Below are 22,068 nucleotides of genomic sequence, written 5' to 3' on the forward strand. Positions count from 1 at the left end.
TAGGTTTATTTGTAAGAAAAGCATAAGGTTATGTTGATCTTGCAGGCCCTAAAACTCTTGTTCATCAACTGAAAAAAATCAGTCAGGCCTCTATTAAACTATTGAAAAAAAGTGCTTGGAATGGTGTTCAAGGTGTGTGCCCTGAGTCACCCATCAGGAGCCCATTTCAGTGGGCACAGTACAATAAATGGGGATACCTGACTTTGTGTCCAGGAGGTGCCAGGGCCAGCTCTGTCTCTGCTGTCAATACTTGCAAAGGTCTCTGTGCACTTTTCATGTCAGTGAAGTGATGGGAGAGCATCCGTAGCCTGCACTTCCAGGGAGGCGCTGGGAAAAGAGACAAGACTTCGTTTAGAGCTACCCTGAGCAAATCACAGAATTGTGGAATGGTTTGGATTGGACCTTAAAGCTCATCTCATTCCAATTCCTCTGCCATGGGCAGGGACACCTTCCACAAAACCAGGCTGCTCTAAGCCTCACCCAGCCTGGCCTTGAACACTGCTAGGGATGGGGATCTGTGAAGATCAGGTTCATGCCAGCCATGCATCATCCCTTTCGTTTTCCAAAACCATTCTGATTTCAGAAATCGAGGCATTATCTCAGTTATTTAAGTGAATGCTCCTTTTGTTTTTCAGAAGTACTGTGTGAGGAACTTGTGAAACATTCAATTTTATTTCCTAGATTTTCTAGCCACTTGAAACTGTGAAATTACCACGTGCTATGCACTGGAGGTGATATTGAGAGCAAACACCCTGGAGAGGCTGCAGAAACCTGTGCCTGAGCGTCTGCCTTTGGTCACAGATCACCCTTCCATGTGGGGCACACGCGGTGATTTGTACCCAAATACCGGGAGAGGGTAACTCAGAGAGCGCTGTCAGCGTCTGAGGGCAGCACAAACACGGAGATGGAGCCGCACTGAGGGAAACGCCACCGGCTGCCGGCCCGCTGCCCTCCGCTCGCCCACAGCCGTGTCCCGGTCACGGCCCCGCCAGGGCCGGGCGGGGGAACGGCGGATCCATCCCCGCCATTGCCGGCTCCCTCATGCCTCATCCCGGGTTATTCCTTATCCTTCCTCAGCCCTCAGACCGCTTCATCCACCCTGCCTCATCTTCACAGCGCCTCACCCACCCTGCCTCACCCCTCACACCGCTTCATCCCTCCTGCCTCACCGCTCTCACTGCTTCACCCACCCTGCCTCACCCCTCAGACAGCTTAATCTATCCCGCCTCAGCCCTCAGACCGCTTCACCCGCCCTGCTTCACCCCTCACACCTTCATCCCGCTTTATCCCTCACACTGCCCCATTCCCTTTATTCCACACCCCTCACACTGCCCCATTCCCTTTATTCCTCACACTGCCCCATTCCCTTTATTCCTCACGCTGCCCCATTCCCTTTATTCCTCCCCCCTCCTCACTCCCCTCACGCCGCCTCACCCCGCCCCCCGCCCGTTGCCAGGGAGCCGCCGTTGCCATGGGAGGCGGCGGGGCGCATGCGCGCGCCCGCGGGAGTGCCCGGATGCAGCGGGAGGAGGCGCTGCCGCCATATTTGCCCGGAGAGCAGCGAGCTGGTAGCTGCAGAGCCCCCCGGACCCATCGGCTGCCATCCGCCCCGCGCAGTCCCCGCCGCCGCCCCGCCCGTAGGACATGGACGATCGGGAGGACCTCGTCTATCAGGCCAAGTTGGCTGAGCAGGCTGAGCGCTACGATGGTGAGCGCGCGGGCTCGGGAGGCCGTGCACGGCCGAGGGGAGAGGGAGGGAGGGAGGGAGCGGCCACAAAATGGCGGCTGGGCGGGGGAGGTCCCCCGGCCGGGCGGCGCGGGGCGAGGGCGGCTCGCCGCAGACAACGCCCATGCCCAGCGCGCCGAGGGGGGGCCCGGCCCTCGGCCCCTCGCCGGCCGTGCTCGTGGGGGTCCCCGGGGACGGGGCTGCGCTTCTTTCTCTGCCTCTGCCCCCGGCTGGAGATCCTGCTGCCCCTGGCAAACCCAGAGAGAGCGAGTTCTCGCCCTGCAGGGAGCGAGTACATGATTCACTGCCTAAAGAAAACGCATATGCTTTCATTATGTGGTAGAAATTATTACAGGTAGTTTCACTTTCCCAGCGTTTTCTTTTCATCATTTTTCCCCTTTAAGTTTTTGTGCTGTCCTTGATCGTTTAATATCCATGATGATTTAATATCTGGGGGAAAAGTGGTAGAGGGGAGGAACTGGCAACCCTGGGTGGTGTCTCTTGCCCCAAAAATGTCTGTCTTGCAACTGTTCCTTTTAAACATGGTTCCCCTGCATATAATAGAAAGGGCCTTTAATTTTCTCGACTCTTCTGAGACTGTTACTTTGCCCTGAGAGCTGTGATTACTCATTTGAAGTGAAATAAATATATGAATGTAGAATGTGTGAATGCACTAACGCCTCATTTAGAGAAGTAAGAAGACACTCCAAATATTTTCTGTTCATACATTTTTATAGACAACATGACCAAGTTTTCACCAAATGATAAATGCTTAAAAAACATCTGATGGCAAAAAACACCTGATGGCACCATTGCAGAAAATCTGAAAAATACTTGTTTTGGGAAGAAAAAAGAGAAACTAAAACAAAAAGAAGGCTTAAATAAAACTCCATTCATTTAGAGTTTTGATGGGGAAAATAGTTTAGAATTCATAGTACTACTAAAAGAAAGCAGTAAGTCAGTCCCTGCAATAACTGAAGAACTTGGAGAAAGGAAATGCCCCCAGAAACCTGGTATTGGGGTACCATAATTACCTGGGCAGAGGGACACATCCATGTTCCACAGAATGTGTGCAACTCCTGCTGGGGAGGGAAGGGTTCTCCACCTGGTGTGGATGAGTCAGTGCCACTGGAAGTGTTGGCTTTGGTTTGAGTGGAAACCCAACATCGTGGAGCAATCATCATCCTTGGGAGCTCTTGAGGCATGACTCTCTTTCTAGGCTTTTCTGAAGTCAGCAGTAAATCACTTTGTTAGAAGGTAATAGGACTCTACCCCATGGCACAGATCTGCACTGCAAACTTCCTGTCAACTGATAAAAATTGATTGGGAAGGATTATTGCCTTGGTGCAGCGTTTCCTTGGGTGCACTTTGGTTCTCCCAGCACCATGACTGTTTGCTACACAAGCTGCCCAGAGCAAAATGTGGAAGACTTGTGCTGTATTGCTTCTGAATGGGCATGAGATTTGTTACAATTTAGGAGGAGCACTGAACTTAAGGTTGTCTTGTTGAAATCAGTGCTGTGGGTTTTGGACTTCCAGAGGTTTTGGGAATCAGGTTGGGTCAACATAATTTAAGGTGCACCCTCTGATTCTGCCAGCTGCTCTAAATGCATCTTCACTTCCCTCGTGTCCATGGCCTGGAAGAAAATGTACTGTAGATACTGTTTTATCATTTAATTCTCTGTTCCTGTTCAGCTGAAACAATTAAAAGTGATTGGCATAATTTGTTCTTGTTAATGTGAAATAATGCAGTTCTGCCAAGATCATAGTTGAGACTGCTGAATAATTCTGTGAACAAAGTGATTTGAGAAGCAGTATGAGGGAGTAAGCCAGTCCTAATTTTGCTCCTCAGTTTGGTCTTTGAGGTGCACAGTTATAAGGCCACAGTTATTAATGGGCACATATGAAATGGGGTGATGGTAAGTACTGGCTGCAGATACACTGGAATACAAGTCCCTTGGATAATTCAAATATGAGTTTGACAATTTTTTTTTATGTTTAGCATTAGGATAAGTGTAAACTTCTGTGCCATCTTCCTCCTGGAGACTGGAAGAGTGGTGGGTTGCTATTTATGTATGGCTCATGGCATTTATAGCAGCACTTATGGTGGGCATCCAACTGTGGCTTCTTTGGTGTTACTTACCTGACCCACTTAGGGAATTTCTGAAGTCTTGGGAGCTGCATTTGTGAACGGTTGGGAATCAAGTCCTGTGTCTGTACTGTCCTCAGGATGGTGGCCCAGATTAAGAGGACAACTTTCTAGGTACTTTTGCAGTGTAAGTAGCACTTAAACCCTGATCTCCAGAGATATATTAAGAGATTTGGGTGTCTGACTATCTTCACAGATCTGCTTAGGCATGTTATGGCAAATCACAAAATGCCAGGAAGCTTACTGGCAGTGCAGGAAGCTTGGTGAGAAATCTCACTCGCTGCTGTTCCTTAGTGGTAGAATAATGTGTAACTAAATGGACTCCTTTTTTGGAGAACAGTTGGAGTGAGTGATATTGTGGGACTTTATGTCAAGAGGATGTAGAGGATTCCTGTAGACTGCTGCTGAGTATTGAAACCAATTCCTCTTTGTGGGAGCAGGGAACATCTGTCTCAGGTGAGAAACGTGCAATGGCTGAAGGTGGTCTGTGAGCAGATACTTCCAACAGCTGCTTTGTACAAGTCTTGCAGTACATTACCTGGGTGAGGTGAAATAAGTGGGGTTTCCCCCTCAAAACCAGAGAATAGGTCGAGGTACAGGTGAGGAAAGCCCAGCCCAGCCCAGCCGTGGCAGGTCTTGTTCAGGGAGCAGCTGGCTCCTTTGTCTTTAGAAATGTCTTTATCACGAAGGCAGGAACGTGTGCAGCTGTGGGTTCAGTTCAAGATTTGAACCCTTTTTAGGAAGATCTGTCTCCTAGTAACAGGTCTTCAGCTTAGAGCCTAATGAGGAATCAATAAGTCACAAATTAGAATTAAAATTTTGGTTTGCAGAGGATTGGTCTCTTTCAAGCAGATGTCAAGGATACTTCAGTTTTTTGGGTTCCTCTCCTCATTAATGGTTACCACTTACCTGTTAAAGCTCTTACTGATGTAGTGATGTGGGGTGTGACTGCTCTCTGAGGTAAAAGGCAGAAAAATCTTAGCATATCCCTAAGAATTGTAGGAATCCAAGAGTTAAAATATGAGCAAGACAGTGCTAAAGGAGTAAGACTGTACATTTCTTTAAGTGGGAGTTGTACATGCTGGGACATAAATTGACTTGTGATTATGAGCAGTTGTGTGAGAGAGGGCCTTTGTCTGTAATGGCCTTCTTGAATTTTCTGAGGTACCAGGAGCAGACAAAGGAGACAGAATTCTACAATTGGATGATGAGGTCCTCTGCAAGGAGCCCAGAACTGAACTGGTTTCCAGTATTAGAGGATTGCTCAGTAGCAGATCTCAGTCAAGGGGAGAGATTTTTGATGAGGCCCAGGCTTAAGATGTTTGGTTTCAAACTGAAATGTTTGTTAGAAATACTGGGGAAATCCTGTTGATTTGGAAAAGTAAATGTCCACAACTTGAAGAGATTAGAGGAACTATTTACAAATGTTCTTTTTGCAAGGACTTGTGGTAGACCATACAATTGATCATGCAGAAAATCCCACTGTTGCTAGGACAACTTGGCCCTAACCTGTGCTCCTGCACGTGTGTAAAGGTGCAGGACTGTTTATTGCAGAGTCATGCTGTCAGGTCTGGAAGGGTTTTGACTGCACCAGCTGTTACAAACCTTACACAAGGAAGGGCAATATAACCCTCTGCTTTGTCCACAAAATCATCAGCAAGCCACTGTGCAGGTTGGATAGTATCTGGTGTTTTTTTTTCCTCCTCTGCCTGTTGGTTGTCTTAACTGGGAATTCACCTGTTAGGTTCTTCTATGCTCATTTATGTGAAACTTGCATTTGTGCTTGAATTCTGGTCTGACCCTTAGAACCAATTCAGTTCTCAGATTTAGAAGCAGGATTAATTTTTTTCCCTATGAGTAGTTGTCTGAGCTGGTGAGCTGAATGAGCCATTTGAGAGGTCAGAGGGGTGTTGAGCTGGAAGGAGGGAATCAGTAGGGATGGGTTCAGCCAAACACAGGATTCACTAAGAGAACAGAAAAACCTTCTGCAGGCAGTGTGATGGTGTGTTTAGAGGAGTTCCTACTGGATGGAAAGAGGAGCTGAACTTCCACTTGGTTGAATTTGGAGCTCATCAGTGTAGTGGGTGGGGTGATGCCCACTTGTGCTAGGTCTGTAGCTGTGGGAAATGCAGTCTGTGGCATTGATCTGCACAGTTACATTCATCTCTTGCTGAAGAAAATAACACTGGCCCCTATTTCTGCAGTTCTTCTCATGTTTGTTCCTAGAGTTTGCTGCTACCAGGTTAGTACTTGTTATTTGCTTCTGTTTCTGTGGCTCCCTCAGAAATGTCAGCTGCTTCCAGCACAGATCCCTGGTGATGCCACTGGTGGGCTTTCTCTGTTCTCAACACTTGAGTCTCATATTCATGCCCTGTTTCCTGTCTTTCAGCCAAGTGTTTATCCATGTGAGGACTTTCCTTCCTATCCCATGGCAGTTGAGTTCCTTAAAGAACCTTGGGTGAGGGACCTTGTCAAATGCCTTTGGGAAATCCAGGTAGACTATTCCAATTATGTCTTCCTTGTCCATGTGCTTCACTTGTTCAAAGCATTCCAGTAGATTTGTGAGGCATAATGGAAGGCCATGCTCTACAGTATAATGATTATGCATATACCCCCTTATTCCAGGCTTTTTGTGAATGTAATTCCCATTAGCTTGACCCCTAGTGAGTATTAGGTTCATGGTGTTGTGGGTCCCCTTGAGTGTCTGCTGGAACCCTTCTCAACTGAACAGTGTAAACCACTTTGTGTTTGCTGCTATTAAAGCCCTGACTGAGAGGTTACACACAACAGCTTAGGGTCAGATACTTCAAGTTCCTGTGACTTGTTTCTGATCATCTTTTGTTCATTGCAAGAATGAACAAGTATAAGGCTAGCACTTGTACTGAGTCTTTGAATACTGCTCATGATGTGTAATCATGTGTGGTGGACACGATTCTTTCTGCTGTGTCCTCCACCTCCTCACGACTCACAGGATGCTCACTTGCAGCTTTTTGCTCCTGAAATGCTGAAGTAGGTACTGGGCAGCAGATTAGAAGCTTGAAGATCCTGGTTTGCTTTATTGCCCTTAGATAAGGGTAGTAGAAAAGATTAAATTTAAAACACAACTTCCGTTTGCTGATATTCTGCTGCTACTAAATAGAGAATTAAGACAATGCTTCTGCTGCTCTTCATGACATAATACATAAGAATTGTACTTTCTGGTTTCTCTTAAGGTTCATTTTGATTTGAGTATGATGACCATTACATCATCTCCATCTCACCTTTGCTCAACACGTTCTTTTTCTGTTCTTATTTCAAGAAGCTTTCTTTCTTAAGTAATTCCTCTTTTGTAAGGGAGGCCTCCCACTAAGAGATTTTCTAGCTCTTGTTTTTTTCCTGTGGTAACATTGAAATTCTTACAGTTTATGCATATATGTGGAGGCCAGGGGGAGTTGCTCCAGCAGTGGATCCTGTGTATTGTTTAAAGTCACAAGGAGTGCCCTGGTTGTGAAAAAAAAAACTGACCCTGTAGCATCCTGCTTAGTGAGACTCAGGCACTGAGCTAGAGGTTACAAACACTTGGATCCTGTGTATTGTTCAAAGTCACAAGGAGTGCCCTGGTTGTGAACAAAAAAATCTGACCCTGTGGCATCCTGCTTAGTGAGACTCAGGCACTGAGCTAGAGTAGATTTCCCTTACCAGGTTTCTTTTAGTGCATCAGCCTATGTTTTGGCTAAATGGTTTCTGTTACAAGCACAGATTTTGATAGAACTGCCAGATACTGGTTATTGTCTTGGAAGGGTCTGTTATTTGTTTTGTATCCTGTATTGGGAGGGTTTTTAGTCTTCCCACTAAATTTGCTGTACATCACCCATTTCCTTATTTCCTTACCTGGGGATAGGGCTATTCTCTTGGTAGGGTCTGTTATTTCTTGTTTTGTATCCTGTATTGGGAGGGTTTTTAGTCTTCCCACTAAATTTGCTGTACATCACCCATTTCCTTATTTCCTTACCTGGGGATATTGTAGTTCCCCTGGGCTTTTTGATTTCTAGAGTTTAAGAAGCAGCAAATATCTATATTCTCATTCATCTCTGGTCAACCGTGCCCTTTGTTCTGTGGCTTGGCCCCTAAGGATGCTTCTCAACCCTTGTAAACTTCCCCATGACTTCTTGGCTTAGAGTAAGGCTTATTCTTTGTCTTTCCCTTTAAATCCCAAGCCTTGCACCTTGCTGTTCCACAAACCTTTTGGAGGTGGCCACCTCTGTCCCAACCCTTTGTGCTTTCCAGGCTTTGTCTGTGTGTCCCTCCTGGTGGCTGGAGGTGACTCAGCAGGGTTTGCAATGGGAAGCCAGCATTTTAGTCATAGTAGTAGAATACAGGAAGCTGAAAAATGGCCTGGCCATCGTGACAGTTTTGTAGTGTCTTAGGCAGGTGTTTGGAGCCTCAGCTTTTCAGTAAGAACATACAAACCTGATCAGGCAGTGTCTGTGTGTTGTGGTATTTCTTAACCAACTGCAGGTGCTTGGGGAGGGATCTAAATCTAGGGTGAGCATGTCATTCTCCAGAATATTCCCCTGTCCTTCCACAATTTACATTTTTGGGATTTCCTGCTCTGATGGTGGCATGATCTGACAGTAGCATAAAAAGTGACAGCCACAATCACCTGAGAGGCTGGAACTTAACCACTTAAATACAGTCTTTGTCTCTCTGAATCTGCATAACACTACTTTTTTCCATAATGCAGTGTAAGAATCTCTGGATTTTGTGTGCAGTGAGTTGTCATTCCTGCAGTAATCCTTGTTAATGAAATGTAATCTTAGGCTTGTATTTTGTCTTGAATGGTCTCTGACTGAGCTTTCCACCTCTTTGTGGAAACTTCCAGATAGGTAAAACTGCACTTAAAAAACAAAAATAAAAAATAAAAATTTGCTCTTTTGCCGGTGTAGGTGACTTTATTTTTGTTTTCTGTTGGAGGATGTACAGATAGGTTTTCCCCTTGATTTTGTACTGCCTGTGTTCTTAAGATTTTTCATCAGGCTTAAATTTGCAGGGCTGGATTATGGCTTTACCATGGAAGACCAAGGTATGTGCATAATATTTTGTCTTGTTGAAATATCAGCCCAAATTTTTGTCTTTGTAAGTAAAATTGGGTTCTTTACTAAACTAGAAACCTTTTTATCCAACAGTTTTGTGGGTAGACTGATAAAGACTGATAAGTGTTTTCTCTTTGGGTGGGACAGTTGTTGATGGGTGGGATTCTGATCTGTGGTGGTGTGGTTACCTAGTGACAGGATTAAGATTTTGTAGGGATCTTTCAGTTCCTGTAGTCAGTGTTGGGAGGTTGTGTACCCAGGGTGAGGGGTGCTGGAGCTGAGGGTTTTGTGCTTCAGATCAAATGTAGGAACCTGAGGTGCTCCCCCTCCCCCAGCATCCTGTTCCCAGTGGCTGTCACTTGTCAGGGAGTCTATTTAACTTACTAACAGCTCAGTCATAAAAATGTTGGGGTGATAAGGGCTGTTTACTGATAAGGAGTAGTTGTGATCAGGTGCCTGTTTTCCTTTGGCTCCCTTGTTTCCTTGGTTGTGGCTCTGCAGGAGGGTGGGTAATGACCTCCTACTGAAACACTGACACAGGAAATCCTTGTAGGGCAGGGTTTGGGGTCCAGCTATTGCTGAGCTATTGCTCAGCTAAATTGGGTTTAACCTCTGTTTCAAGGGCTTGGAGATCTTCATGCTGGTATTAGATAGATAAAGTCCTGCAGAAGCCAAGCAGTTGATTAAATTGGTAATGATGTGTTTGAATGTACACTGAAAACAGCTACTCATGTACAGGGAACAGCAAGTCTTGTGTATAGTTTATTTTAAATTTTCACACCAGGCAGATGTGCTTCTGAGGAAGAGGTTGTGAAGGAAACCTGTGGAACAGTTGATAAAATGTGCCCTTTTTGCCCCAGTTGTTGCAATTTCCTGATACAGGGCAGAAGATCTTGGAAGCTGTTGCTGTCCATGTTCCTCAACCTCCACACTTCTGGACTCATTATTCCATGTATATCATTGTTATGTGAGATAAGTGTGAAGAGATTTCTGTTGTTTTCATTAAGAGGCAGGTTGTCTATAACAGCATTCTGAAAGCATTGTGTACATCCAGGAGTGTTGTGTATTTAATCCCAGTGGATAAAGCACAATCATGGAAACCCTTTAAAGAGAAGGCAGCATCTTCTGTAACCTGTAGGTTGTTGCTTCTCTGAAGGTAGTAAATATTAGGCTTTAAAAACAAGACCTGTATTTTTTGCTGGAGCTTGACAGAGATACCCAGGTCAGGAAGACTGCAACTCTCAATTCCTCATTGTCATTTTAGTCCACAAGAACTGTCAGGCATCTTATCTTGAGTGTAGCCCTGTTGTTTAATAAACTTCAGAATATTAGATGGCTTAATTTGCATTATTTAAAAAATTTACAGCTTTTAAGTAGATTATGAATGGGATGGTAGGGTCATCCCTCAGGAAATAAATCACAGTACTTGCTTTATTTAAGTAGCAAATTGTAGCTATATTATATTGTCTCTAACTTAGGGCATCAAACTTATGCTTATGTTAATATTTATTGAATGAACATGAAGTGTTCTAGGGCAGCTCTCACATTCTTCAGCAAGCTCACCATTTTGCAGTTGCAGGGTGGTGTTTTCAACAAATTTTATCAAATCCTTGGTGGATTTTTTTTTTGTTACTTTCTGTGATTTGGAGAAGCAAAATCTGCTGATAAAAATAGAGCCACCATAAAATGCTGTCCTCCACATATGGAGACCTGTTGGAGACTGATAACACTGTTCCTGCCAGGGAGCCTGCAGTCTCCATTGCTGCAGTAGCTTATGCCTGTTCAGGTTGTGATTTTGACATCTGAGGGCCAAAAATGATAGTTAAGCTTCATTTGTATATTTAACACTGTTCTTCTAATGTGTCTTGAACAATCCCAGTGTGGTTAGGTAATTAAAGGGTTGTAACTTTCCTTAAGTGGTTCAGTCTTTGCTTCCACTGGAGTATAGGAAAGCTGGTTTTGGTATTGATTGTTCTCACCTCAGGTTTAGAAATACTTTTCAACAGGCTTAAACTACAAATATATATTTCATGTTTTGTGTGTTACTTTTCAGTGTAAATGGCTGCTTGGCATAGGTACATTTGGTTGCTGTGGGTACACTCAGGACAGCTTCTTTGTTACCACTCCAAGCACCAAATTTTTTTTTGGAGGTTCATCTTGCAGCTTTGACTCACTTTCCTAGTAACAGTACTCATACATCTCTACATGTATTCAAATCTGGATTGTATATTTTTGTTAATTACCATGTTACACTGTATTCCAGTTGACAAATCAGTGGAGCATCCTGTAATTTCTCAGATTTATCCTGATTGTGCCAAGAGCCAGATCACATTTGCTCACCTTTTCTCACTGTTCTCTGCATTCTCCAGAGCACTCTGGAGAACACACACTCCTGTAGGATTGTGCTGATAACTGTTATTAATTTTTGAAACCCTTGTAAAATACCAGATGAATATCAGATACTTCTTTGTGTATGTGCTGATTGATTTGTTTGGAACACTCCAGGGTAAAAGTGAGGAGTAGCTGGATTAAAGGAGGAGGGAATCTAATTAATTTCCTAAGTTCTCATTAATGTACAGCTTGTACTGAATGATTTGAAAGATGCTTCAGGTGGGAGAATAATTGCCTGACCTTTTCCTCCTAGAAATGGTTGAATCAATGAAGAAGGTGGCTGGAATGGACGTGGAGTTGACAGTGGAAGAAAGAAACCTGCTTTCTGTTGCATATAAAAATGTGATTGGAGCCAGGAGAGCTTCCTGGAGAATAATCAGCAGCATTGAACAGAAAGAAGAAAACAAAGGTGGAGAAGACAAATTAAAAATGATTCGGGAATACCGGCAAATGGTAAGATGGAGTTGGTCTTACAGAAAATGTCATTTAGTTCTGGTCCCCTTGCCATAAACTGCCCTGGTGCTCCAGATTGCCTGTGCTGTGCTGACCTGGAATAGGGTGGCAGCCTTGGAAGGCTGGAACTTGTTCCTTATCTGGAGAATGGATCTCCTGGTGAGGGGAGAGCTGTGGAGTTGCTGTGTAAACACTCAGGGCAGCAGGCTCAGGAGAGGGAGGGCTTTTCCCTCCGTGCATCAGCAGCTCTGCCAAGCATTTGAGCTGCACTGGCACTTCCTGGTTACTCAGGTGTGAGGCTCCACCTGCTCAGGAGGCCTCATTCCTTCCCTTCCAACCTCACTGACCCCAAGCAATGTCTTTTTTTAATTAACCCTGTCAGAGGAGGTGTTTGGCTGTTAAACTTCCACTTCCTATAAAAGTTGCTTTGGATCGTACAGTGACACTTTTTGTGATTCCAGTTCTCTGTCCTGAGACTTCAATACATTAATACTTGAAATGTCCATGGGAGAGTTCTTCAGGCTCTTCTTGGCTCCGTGTCTTCTGTCACTCCTGTTCCTGGGGATGTCCTGGTTATCCCAGCTGTGAAACTTGCGTGTTGTAGCAACCTCCAGGGCCTTACTGTTTTCTCTCTCTGGAGAGAGAGGGAAAAATTGATCCACATAACTTCATGCTGACTTAGTCAGTGTGTGCAGCTTTACCTAAAATGGAGAACTTGCAGCAAGCTCTGACTTCCATTGCTAAGGGCTAATGAAACCTCCAGCTCTTAGTGAGCTGTTGTTCCCCCTGCCCTAAATGATGGCTTAGCACAGAGCAGGCGTGCTCCTGTGCTCTTTAAATCCCACACATTTCTGCAGAGACTTCATCTCCATTATTTGAGGACAAGTGCCTCCACATGGTTCATATCTTCACTTCCAGAGAAGCAGTGGAGTCTGTTATATCACCTGGCACTGATTCATATACCAGCAATGGAAATGATCTTGGCTTGGAAATCTTCTCCCAGGAATGGCTCTGTTACTTTCTGTTGACTCACAGGGTTTCTGTTGCACCATGGAATTGTTAAAGTTGTGAGTTTCTAATTTTATGCTGGCATGCTGATGGGATGAGACTCTGCCAGTTACATACAGTCCCAAATAACCTTTTCTTGATGGGTGTCTACAATTTCCTAAAAGAGCACAGAAAACAGCACAACAGCTATCCAGTGATTAAATTTGTTAAACATTGTGTGTTTCCAGATTCTTTTGCATAGGGTTTTGTGGGTGGTGATCATCTTCTGCCAAAGATCCTTTAATTATGAAAAGACTTTTCTCCTGGTTTTGAAAGGACTCTAGAAATAGCCTTTATTCTGCATCTCTTTTTGTAAAGGATGTGTGCCATTCTGGATGGACTGGGGTGCAAGAAGTACAAATCTGTAGTGCTTGAGGTGTCTGCAGAGATGGAGAGGCCACGTGAAGTCAGTGTCATGCCAGCAGGGTGTTGAGCTGTTCAATCCCCAGAGGGAGCAGCTCTCACAGCTGCACGGGAGGGGCAGTGCCCTGAACTCTCGCTGGTTCCACACTGGAGGAAGGGTGGCTGTGTCTGCCCAGCTCCACAGGGACTTCTGCAAGAGGTTCCTGAAAAGCCAGATCCTGTTAGTAGCTGCTGGGAGACTTAATATGGGTTGGCAAGGGCTCTGAGTGTGTGAATGGGTTTGGCAGGGTGGCCTGGGAGCAGGAGGGAACATGGCACAGGTTTGGATGCTGCTGCTCCCTGTCACTGCTGAGCAGCAGCACTCCTGCCCTTTGTGCTTGGTGCTTCCCTGAAGAAACAGCTTCCAGCAGAATTCTGCTCCCTGTGATTCCCTTGTCAACAAATTCTGCCTATTGTAGCATTTCCAGAGTAGGTTCATTGTTGGGAAAACCTTTTTCAGGCTTGAAAGGCTCTGAAGAGGGGAAGAAAGCCCCAACCAACCAAACCTCCCCCCCAACCCCCAAACCATGTCTGTGAGCCAGCAAGGCCAAGTTTAAAGCCCTGGGGAGTTGGAGAGAACCAGCATCTCTAAAAGACACACCTCATCTACCAGAAGCAGCTGTGACCTTGCTCAGCTGTAGAGTGCTGCTCCAGCAGGAATTGAAAGTTCTGTAGTGGTTTCTGTGAAAGTAACTCTTCTTTGGGTTTGGTGTATGTCAGTGTTTACTGCAGTTCAGCTCATGGGAGATTTTTGAGCTAGTGGCCAGTGTGACCTGGGGCAGAACTCGGGGGAGGGGGGTGGTGGGAGGGCAGGGCTGGGCTGGCCTTGTCTGAAGTGTGCACTGGGAGATGAAAGACACCAGACTGTGCCTCTTCCCAAGCCGAGCCAAACACATCCATAGCCTTGAGGGAGAATGCCACTTAGGTGCTTCCTTTGTAGGCAGGCTCTCCTGGCTCCTGTGGCCATTGGGATGCACAAAAGCCCCTCAATTTCTCATCTGGCTGCATCTCTGCTGAGAGCACTCTGAGGCTTGTGCTCTTCATCCTTGAGGCTGCAGTGAGGTGTGGCTGCACACAGTGCAGTTCCCTCCCTTGCAGTCAAACCAGATCCATTCCCACACCATGGCACAGGTATTGCCCTTCCCCTTCCTGCTCTGGAGATTTTGCACATGGATTGTGTGTTTCCAGTGCTCTGACTTCCAGCCTGGGCTGTGTTTTGGGGCAGCTGCCAGGCTCTCCTCCATCCCCTCTTCTTAGAGAGTGCTCCCTGAGCCGCTCTGTCTGGAGCAGATCCTTTTTGTACAAGAGCTTTTAGTTTTGTTGTGGGTTTTTCTGTTTGTTTTACTCTTAATCACCTTGATTTATATTAAATCTTTTTAAATTAAGCTTGCTCAGGACATTTCCATTGCCCTGGACAGCAGCTGATCTCTGATAACTGTGACTGATCCTTTTAGCAAAGCTGGAAGAGATCTGTCTGAGATGAAATAGAAGTTTGTACATGTATGGTTATTTAACTAAAGAGGATTAGAAACTGATTTAATTCTTTGCAGTTTTGCTGAAGATCTCTCTGCAAAAGAAGTCATTGAAAAAGAGGATCAAGAGGAAAGAAGTTTGCAGGAACTGACTGCTGGCCAAAGGTTTTATAGCTTTTGTAGCCCAAGAATATATGAAGTAGATTCTTCTCAAGTGACCATATTTCAGCACCTTTCTTAAGCATTTGTCACATAATTAAGTACAGCATCTTATTCTTCCTGTGAATGTCAGGGCATTCTCGCATTTGTACATTAAATTTGCTGACAGTTAATTTACCTAAAGGAACTGCTACAAATCTGTTACTTTGTACAAGTCAGTATGTGTGTGGATGTGCCAGTTTATAATTTATTTTGGTAGTGTGAACACCATTGGGTATAACCGCTGTGGTTACAAACACAGATAGTTTGGGAGCCGTGTGGTGATAAAAGGATTGCATGGCAAGGAAAAAGCTTAAAGGAAAAAAGAAAGCAAATGCTTGGGTGGGAGGATAGGAAGGGCTGATGGACTGAGTGGGGCTGCTCCTCTGATCCCAGACTTGCAGTTCCTGGTAGTTCCTTTAATGCATTTGCTTGAAATCTCTCTTTTATATGAAATCAGCTTGAGCCAGAGTTCTCTTCAGCTGTAGCTGTGAAAGTTCCTGTGAAATCATGAAAAAGCAGCAGTGAGTGGGAGTCTGTGTGCATTAAACCAACCACTCCTGCTGGACTGACCTGGGGGCTCAGAGCCCATCTGGTTTGGGCAGTGCTGATATTACAGGAGGGGTTTCAGCTTTTCTGGGTGTGCTCGGTTTCTTTGCTTGCAGGTGTGAAACTCTCTGTGGTAAACCCTGATCTTGTTTTGAACTGGAAAAAAATGAAGGTTCATGTGACTGTTTTCAGTTCAGACTATTCAAATTTAGTAGCTGTTTTGAAATAAGGTTTTATATACTGTATTTTTGGCCACAGATTTCACTGTCAGTGTTGATGATTTCTGTTTTTTCACTGAGTTGCTGTGTTTTCTGTTTTTCACTTGCTTCTGGAGCTTGTTTTCATCTTGTACCTGACCTTTGTTTGTGTGGCACATCTTGATTCTGTTTTGATTCTCCATGAGTTTTGTCTGAAGGCTCTAAAAACAGAGCTTTGCCTCCAAGGACTCACTAGAACCTGTGTGAAGGTGCCATTTAACTCTGGGGTATAATGGAGTTGAGCTGATTCGTGTTAATTACCTTCAAATTGTCCCCTTTGCTGTTGCCATTTTTAGGGCAGCCTTCCAGGATCAAAAATGGAAGGAATTGAGTTGTGCAAGCCTTGCAGTAAGGAATTACATCCTGAGACAAACTTAGTGCAGTGGTCTAGCAAGATGTCTTCCAAGGAGTTTACAGTTCCACTGTTCAGTTCCCCATTTCATCATCCATCAGTCCCTGCCTCTCGTGTGTGCCAGCTAAATGTGCAGAACTGTTTTGCTTAATGCACCTGTGGAGCAGCTGCATTTTATTTATTTTTCTTCTGTCTCAATCCTCATTGGAATTTCATGATGTTACCTGTTTGATATTTGGGTACTTTAGAAAGCTTTTAGGCTTAAGTGCTCACCCCGCCCCCTCTTTAATTTTTTGTTATATTTTTGTTTTTCTTTACTAGGTTGAGACTGAACTGAAGTTAATCTGTTGTGACATTCTGGATGTACTGGACAAACACCTCATTCCAGCAGCTAACACTGGCGAGTCCAAGGTTTTCTATTACAAAATGTAAGTACCTTCTTGAAAGGCCTGAAATAGAGAGAGAAATTAAGTAGCTGTAATTGGAACTTAAAATACACTGTTGTGCAGCTCTTGGATGTAAGAAACAACACTTCTAATTGAGTTGCTGATGTAGAAATCACATCCCTGCTTGGATTTTTTTTATTTTGCCTAAACTGAATATTTGTAAAGAGAAGAAAAGGTGTGTCCTGTAGTGATGATTTAAAATTCTCTCAGCTCCTGGTGCAGTGTTGTGTAGACTGAGCAGCAGCCTGCGTGGTGTGTGAATATCTAAACACACTTCAATTTCAGCTGGTAATTTAATGAGGGGTGGGTAGACAAGGATTACTGACTTGCTGCTGTTTCTGTTCTCAGGAAGGGGGACTACCATAGGTATCTGGCTGAGTTTGCCACAGGAAATGACAGGAAGGAGGCTGCAGAGAACAGCTTGGTGGCTTACAAAGCTGCTAGTGATATTGCAATGACAGAACTCCCACCAACACATCCCATCCGCTTAGGACTTGCGCTCAACTTCTCTGTATTCTACTATGAAATTCTTAATTCTCCTGATCGTGCCTGCAGGTAGGTGGTGGCTGGCAGAGTGGGAATATTGGAATGTTGTGTGAATGCCAGACAAGGCAGAAGTGTTGCACCTTAGGTGACTGCTTTTCCTGCTTTCTTCCTGCTGATGTTTGCTGTGGTTGATGTCAGTTTGCTGGGAAGATTTCAGCATCATTTTCTTTGGAGTCCAGAGCCATGTGTTTGTGTGGGATTAATGGGGTATGAGAAGCTGAACAGGGATAACCTTGATCAGCTAATGGCAGTTCAGCAGCTTGCCAGGTTAACTGCATGCCCTCAAACTGCCCAAGGGGTGAGGTGATTTAATTGTCTTGCACAAGCTGGAAGGGGTGGTGGCACTGACTTCTGTGACCTGTGAGCATGTACAGAGTGGTGAATGGAAGCAAATACCATTTCTCTTCTGTCACTGCAGATTACACTTAAGTTTTTAGCAACACTTAATCAAGATACAGAAATGTTTAATGAAACCAATATTCTTGAGTAAAAAGTTTCTTAAAGCACATAGAGTGACTGATGTTAAGTTGTGCTTCTGGATTGTGTTCAGCAGTGTTTGTTAAATCTTTGTTGTGTCATTGCAGGTTGGCAAAAGCAGCTTTCGATGATGCTATTGCAGAACTGGATACACTGAGTGAAGAAAGCTATAAGGACTCTACACTTATCATGCAGTTGTTACGTGATAACCTGACACTATGGACTTCAGACATGCAGGGTGATGGTAAGTGAGTCCTGACCCAGGAACAGAGAGTGCAAATGGAGAGCCTTTCATGGTTCACTTCTGTCTCTCCTGATCTTGACCCTCCTGTCCTGCCTTAACCCTGGGTCAGGTGGTAGGGGTGACACTGGAGTCTTTTGAGCTCTCACTTGAAGGAAGGAGGTGTGGAATTAGCAACACTTTGTTGTTTTTCCCTCCCCACATGGCAGCTGTGATGACTGTAAAAACAGTGGCTTCATTTATTTCATCTTTTCTTTCTTTCTGCTTGTCATGCTCATCTCTGGCTGTCATTCCAAGCAGAGGGAACCTCCAGTGCAGGAGGAAGCACTGGAAATGCTTTAGTTCCCCTTCATTCCAGATCACTCCATATTCCCATTGCCAGAGCAAATGTCAGATGTGTCCCCTGGCAGTACCAGAGGGTGGGACATGGATTGCTTCTGTTCACTAGCAAAGGATAGCACAAATTTTTGAAGTGGTTTTGGCACACTGAATGGACTTTCCCAACACTTAAACTTTCACATTCAGTGCTTAGTATAAATCTACTCATTTTAGGGTTTCTCTCTTCTTTACTTTTAACTTGGAGGGGAAGAAATAAGTCCTGTTAAGATTATTTTGGGTACCTACAGATGCCCAGAGCTTAGAAACAACACTGCTGAACTTCACATAAAGATGTGAGTGTCTTAAATTTTTGTGAGCTGTTCCTTGTAGCCACACAGCATTCCTGGGGTACTTCACTGGTGGTGTGTCCATTTGAAAGTAAATGCAGAATCTTAACTTTTTCCCAATTCCCAGTTTTTATGAAGGGTGATGGGTTTGCTTTGAAGTGTTGTTATTCCATAGCTTCTCACTCTGCTCTTTGGGCTGCTGAGACTGGGAATGCTGTGAATGTGTGGGCTCTTGGATCCTGGTTTGCTCCACATCCCAGTGTTTTAGGCTCTTGCACCTCCCTTTTCAAGGGTTATCTCCTGCTGCAGGATGGGCCCTGGATGGATCTGTAGACTTTCCTCCAGACATTGCAGGTGTTGAATGCCTTCCTTGCCATGGGTAGGCATTGGAGACAGAAATGTATTTCAAAATCCCTCAATTTAGATACAACCTTTACTTTTTTTACTGGTACCAAGTACCCTGGTAGTGTGTGGAAGCCATTTTAGTGGAGTAACAAGGATCAGTGTGGGATGATACCAATATCTTCCAAACAGTGTCTTCCAAAAGTTCCCAATTTGCCCATAGCTGATGTCTCTCATGGATCTTGGATGTAGAAGTTCCACAGGATTGTTTACAAGCTCTTAAGATTTTGAAAAAAGAAATAGAGATCTAAATTTCTTGCTCCACAGCATGGAAAATAGACATCTTTGTTCCTCCTGAAGTAGTTCAGGTTGTCCTGGTTACTGGTGCCAGAAAGATAATGATGACAGAATTGAAAATACTGTAGGACTGCTTAAAATCATGATGGAATTCTTCAGATCCAGAAAAGTGATAATGGAGAACGTTTAGACACAGGTGCAAAGTTAAGGTTCCTCATACTTTGCTGATGCTCTGAGTGCATTTCCAGCTGATGGTTCCAGAGCCCCATTTTCCCAAACGAGCAGAGCCTTTGAACAATTAATCAATAGTGGCACAATAAATCAAATAGTGGCAAATTAGCAGTTTCCAGGGGATGGGAGAGGCTTGGAAAGGGCTTGTTCTTTGGCATGAAGCCTTTCCCTGTTTCCATTTCAGCCGTGTAGGGATGTAGAGCCAGGCATGACCCAGCTGCTGCCCTCCCATCCCAATCCCTGTAGCTTTGCCATGGCCCAGATGAGTGCTGAGTTTATTTCCACACTTGTAATGTCATCTCCATATGATTCCTGTTCTCCCCTTCTTTCCTGCTGTATAGATTCCTAAAGGAAAGTCCAACTGTTCATTTCCTAAAAACTCTACTTTGTAAGTCTCTTGTGGCTCACTGGAGTTTTCAGTGTCAGTTTTCCTGTCACTAACAGTGCCTGCCTCTGTCACCTGCTGCTGACAAACGCTTGTGTCCCTGCTGCCACTCCTGTGGCCCCTGTCCCCTGCCCAGGGGGGATGTGCTTGACTAGGATCCAGAGTACCTCACATGTTTGGGATTGAGCTGCAAAGCTGGATGGATAAAGAATATTTGGGCATGGGAAGTACTTCACAGTGGCCCGGTAGAGGAGTATTTGCTCGAGTGTGTTGGTTAGAGCATGCTCAGATCCTCTCATCTGGGTTAAAGCCTCTGCTTTCCTCTCTTAAATAGAATTCTGTCTATAAACTTTATTGTTGTTAATGTCCTGTGTTCCTAGGCCTCTCTTTCAAAATCTATTTCCTGTTATACCTGGTGGTAATCCTGAATCTGGACATGCTCTGAGCAAACATTCTGGTTATCTGCTGGAAGTTACCAGTCTCATTTGATTGGGTTTTATTGCAAATTAAGTTTTTAATTACTAGTTTCTGTTTATTGCCCTTAAGAGAGTCCCATCTTATGTGGTTACAGATAATTGTAAGCATTTTTTCAGCCTCTGTTATCAATTTAAGTGACTTGTGCATGTGTGATGGCACCAGCTGAGGTACCTGGAACTTGCCCAGTTGCAGCAGAATTTTGGCAAACCCTGCAGAAGGAGTTGCATGGAGCTCCCTGGGGCAGCTGGAGTGTAACCAAAGTGCAGGAGTCTCATGGACAGCCCCATTCCACTGCATGGCACAGCCTGCTTGAACAGAGACATTAATTTCCATAAGATACTTTTCTTTAATAACCTTAAATCCAGGGTTTCTTGTCAGGTTGGACTCGCAGTAGGGTGTTTTTCACACCTTTGGTAATTCCTGTATAAAATTCCCTGAGGTACTCTGCTCTTGAGGCTTGAGTGAGCTTGGGTAGAAAAAGAGATGAGGGTTTGGGGAAGGGATTCCCAGATCCAAGGGTGTTGATCCACAGCTGTTGCCGTGGTTTCTGCCTGGGCTGTCCAGCCCTGGCTCAGCAGGACTGCTCACCTGGGTGGTGTCAGAGTTCAGGGCTGGGTTTGTTTGTCCTCACATGTTCTAATGGCCTGGCTGCAGTTGTGTGTGAGGGTGCAGGTGATTCCAAGGCTTCGTTTCCATGGGAATGCTTCACTCTGGAGCTGGCAGTGTGGAGGGGGAGAGTGAGCGTGTATTGCATGAAAATATTAATCTCTAGGTGCTTGTTAAGCTGTTCTGCAGCTCTCAGTTTGAAATGGTAACATTTTCCTTCCTTCTTCCCACTTGCACAGGTGAAGAACAGAATAAAGAAGCGTTGCAGGATGTGGAAGATGAAAACCAGTGAGACACAAAGGCCAACAAGAGAACCCATCTCTGACCACCCTCCCCCTTCCCCACAAAAACCCTCAGTGTCACTCTGAGAACCACCAAATCTGACTTTTACATTGGGTCTCAGAATTTAGGTTCCTGCCCTGTTGGGTTTCTTTATTTTTATTTTTTTTTACACAGTTTAAAAGTTCTTAAAGGCAAGAGTGAATTTCTGTGGATTTTACTGGTGCCAGCTTTTAGGTTCTTTAAGACACTAACAGGACTGCGTAAAGGCTCTTTCAGCATTACTGTATTGTCTCTGCCAGCTGTGGTGACATTGCCATCAGACCTGGATGTGACATCTGAAGGCGTGTAGGGAGAGATTGGTCCTGGCCAGGTAGTGCTCATGTGGTGGCATCTTTCTTTTTTTTATAACTGTTTAAACTGAATTTTATACCAATGTTTCAACTTAATTGGGTGTTTAGCTTGAAGTTGCGAGGTTGCATTTGGGACATTTATTGTAGTGGTTTTACTGTATAAAAACAAAAAGTTTCCAAACTGCTGAAATGTTGCTGAAAATCATGGTGCTGGTAACAGTTCAACAATCCGTGGCTGCTCATTCTTGCCTGTTCTTTACTTTCCCTCCAAGCAGGTTAGCATTGAAGGTGGCATTGATAAGCCTGCATGCGTGTTCAATATTTTTTCTTTTCTCCCTCCCCTCTCCCCATCTCCCTTCGCTCGCTCAACCTCTTTTGTTCAGTATGTGTAACTTGAAGCTAATTTGTACTACTGGATATCTGACTGGAGCCACAGATACAGAATCTGTATTGTTCTTACTGAAACACAGCATGGAATTAACATTAAACTTAAATAAAACAAACCTAAATTAAAAATGCCAACCATCACTATGAATTTCTTTTAGAAGAGTAACTTTCCTTTGTTGCTTGTACTAGGAACAGTTGGAGGGGGAGAGAGCAGCAGGAACAGCCTTGTTCTTCAGACAGGAGCTAAGGAAGATTTGGTCAGACGTGAG

The 22,068-nt window shown here is 44.6% G+C and overlaps 1 protein-coding gene across 2 annotated transcripts; it reads left to right on the forward strand.

The window, feature by feature from the left end:
- The first annotated feature begins 1,509 nt into the window (after positions 1 to 1,509).
- Positions 1,510 to 21,934, forward strand: YWHAE (tyrosine 3-monooxygenase/tryptophan 5-monooxygenase activation protein epsilon). Of its 2 annotated transcripts, XM_039720760.1 has the most exons (7): positions 1,510 to 1,708; positions 11,591 to 11,790; positions 16,389 to 16,495; positions 16,862 to 17,068; positions 17,644 to 17,780; positions 19,654 to 19,700; positions 21,020 to 21,934. In XM_039720760.1, exons 1-6 carry the CDS (start codon positions 1,645 to 1,647, stop codon positions 19,659 to 19,661), a joined length of 723 nt encoding a protein of 240 aa, XP_039576694.1. In that variant the 5' UTR covers positions 1,510 to 1,644; the 3' UTR covers positions 19,662 to 19,700; positions 21,020 to 21,934. The 2 variants fall into 2 exon arrangements, with proteins under 2 accessions (XP_039576694.1, XP_039576693.1); XM_039720759.1 differs by lacking the exon at positions 19,654 to 19,700.
- The last annotated feature ends 134 nt before the right edge of the window (positions 21,935 to 22,068 follow it).

Source organism: Passer montanus, unplaced genomic scaffold, assembly GCF_014805655.1.
Source record: "Passer montanus isolate IOZ18808 unplaced genomic scaffold, ASM1480565v1 scaffold44, whole genome shotgun sequence".
NCBI lineage: Eukaryota > Metazoa > Chordata > Aves > Passeriformes > Passeridae > Passer > Passer montanus.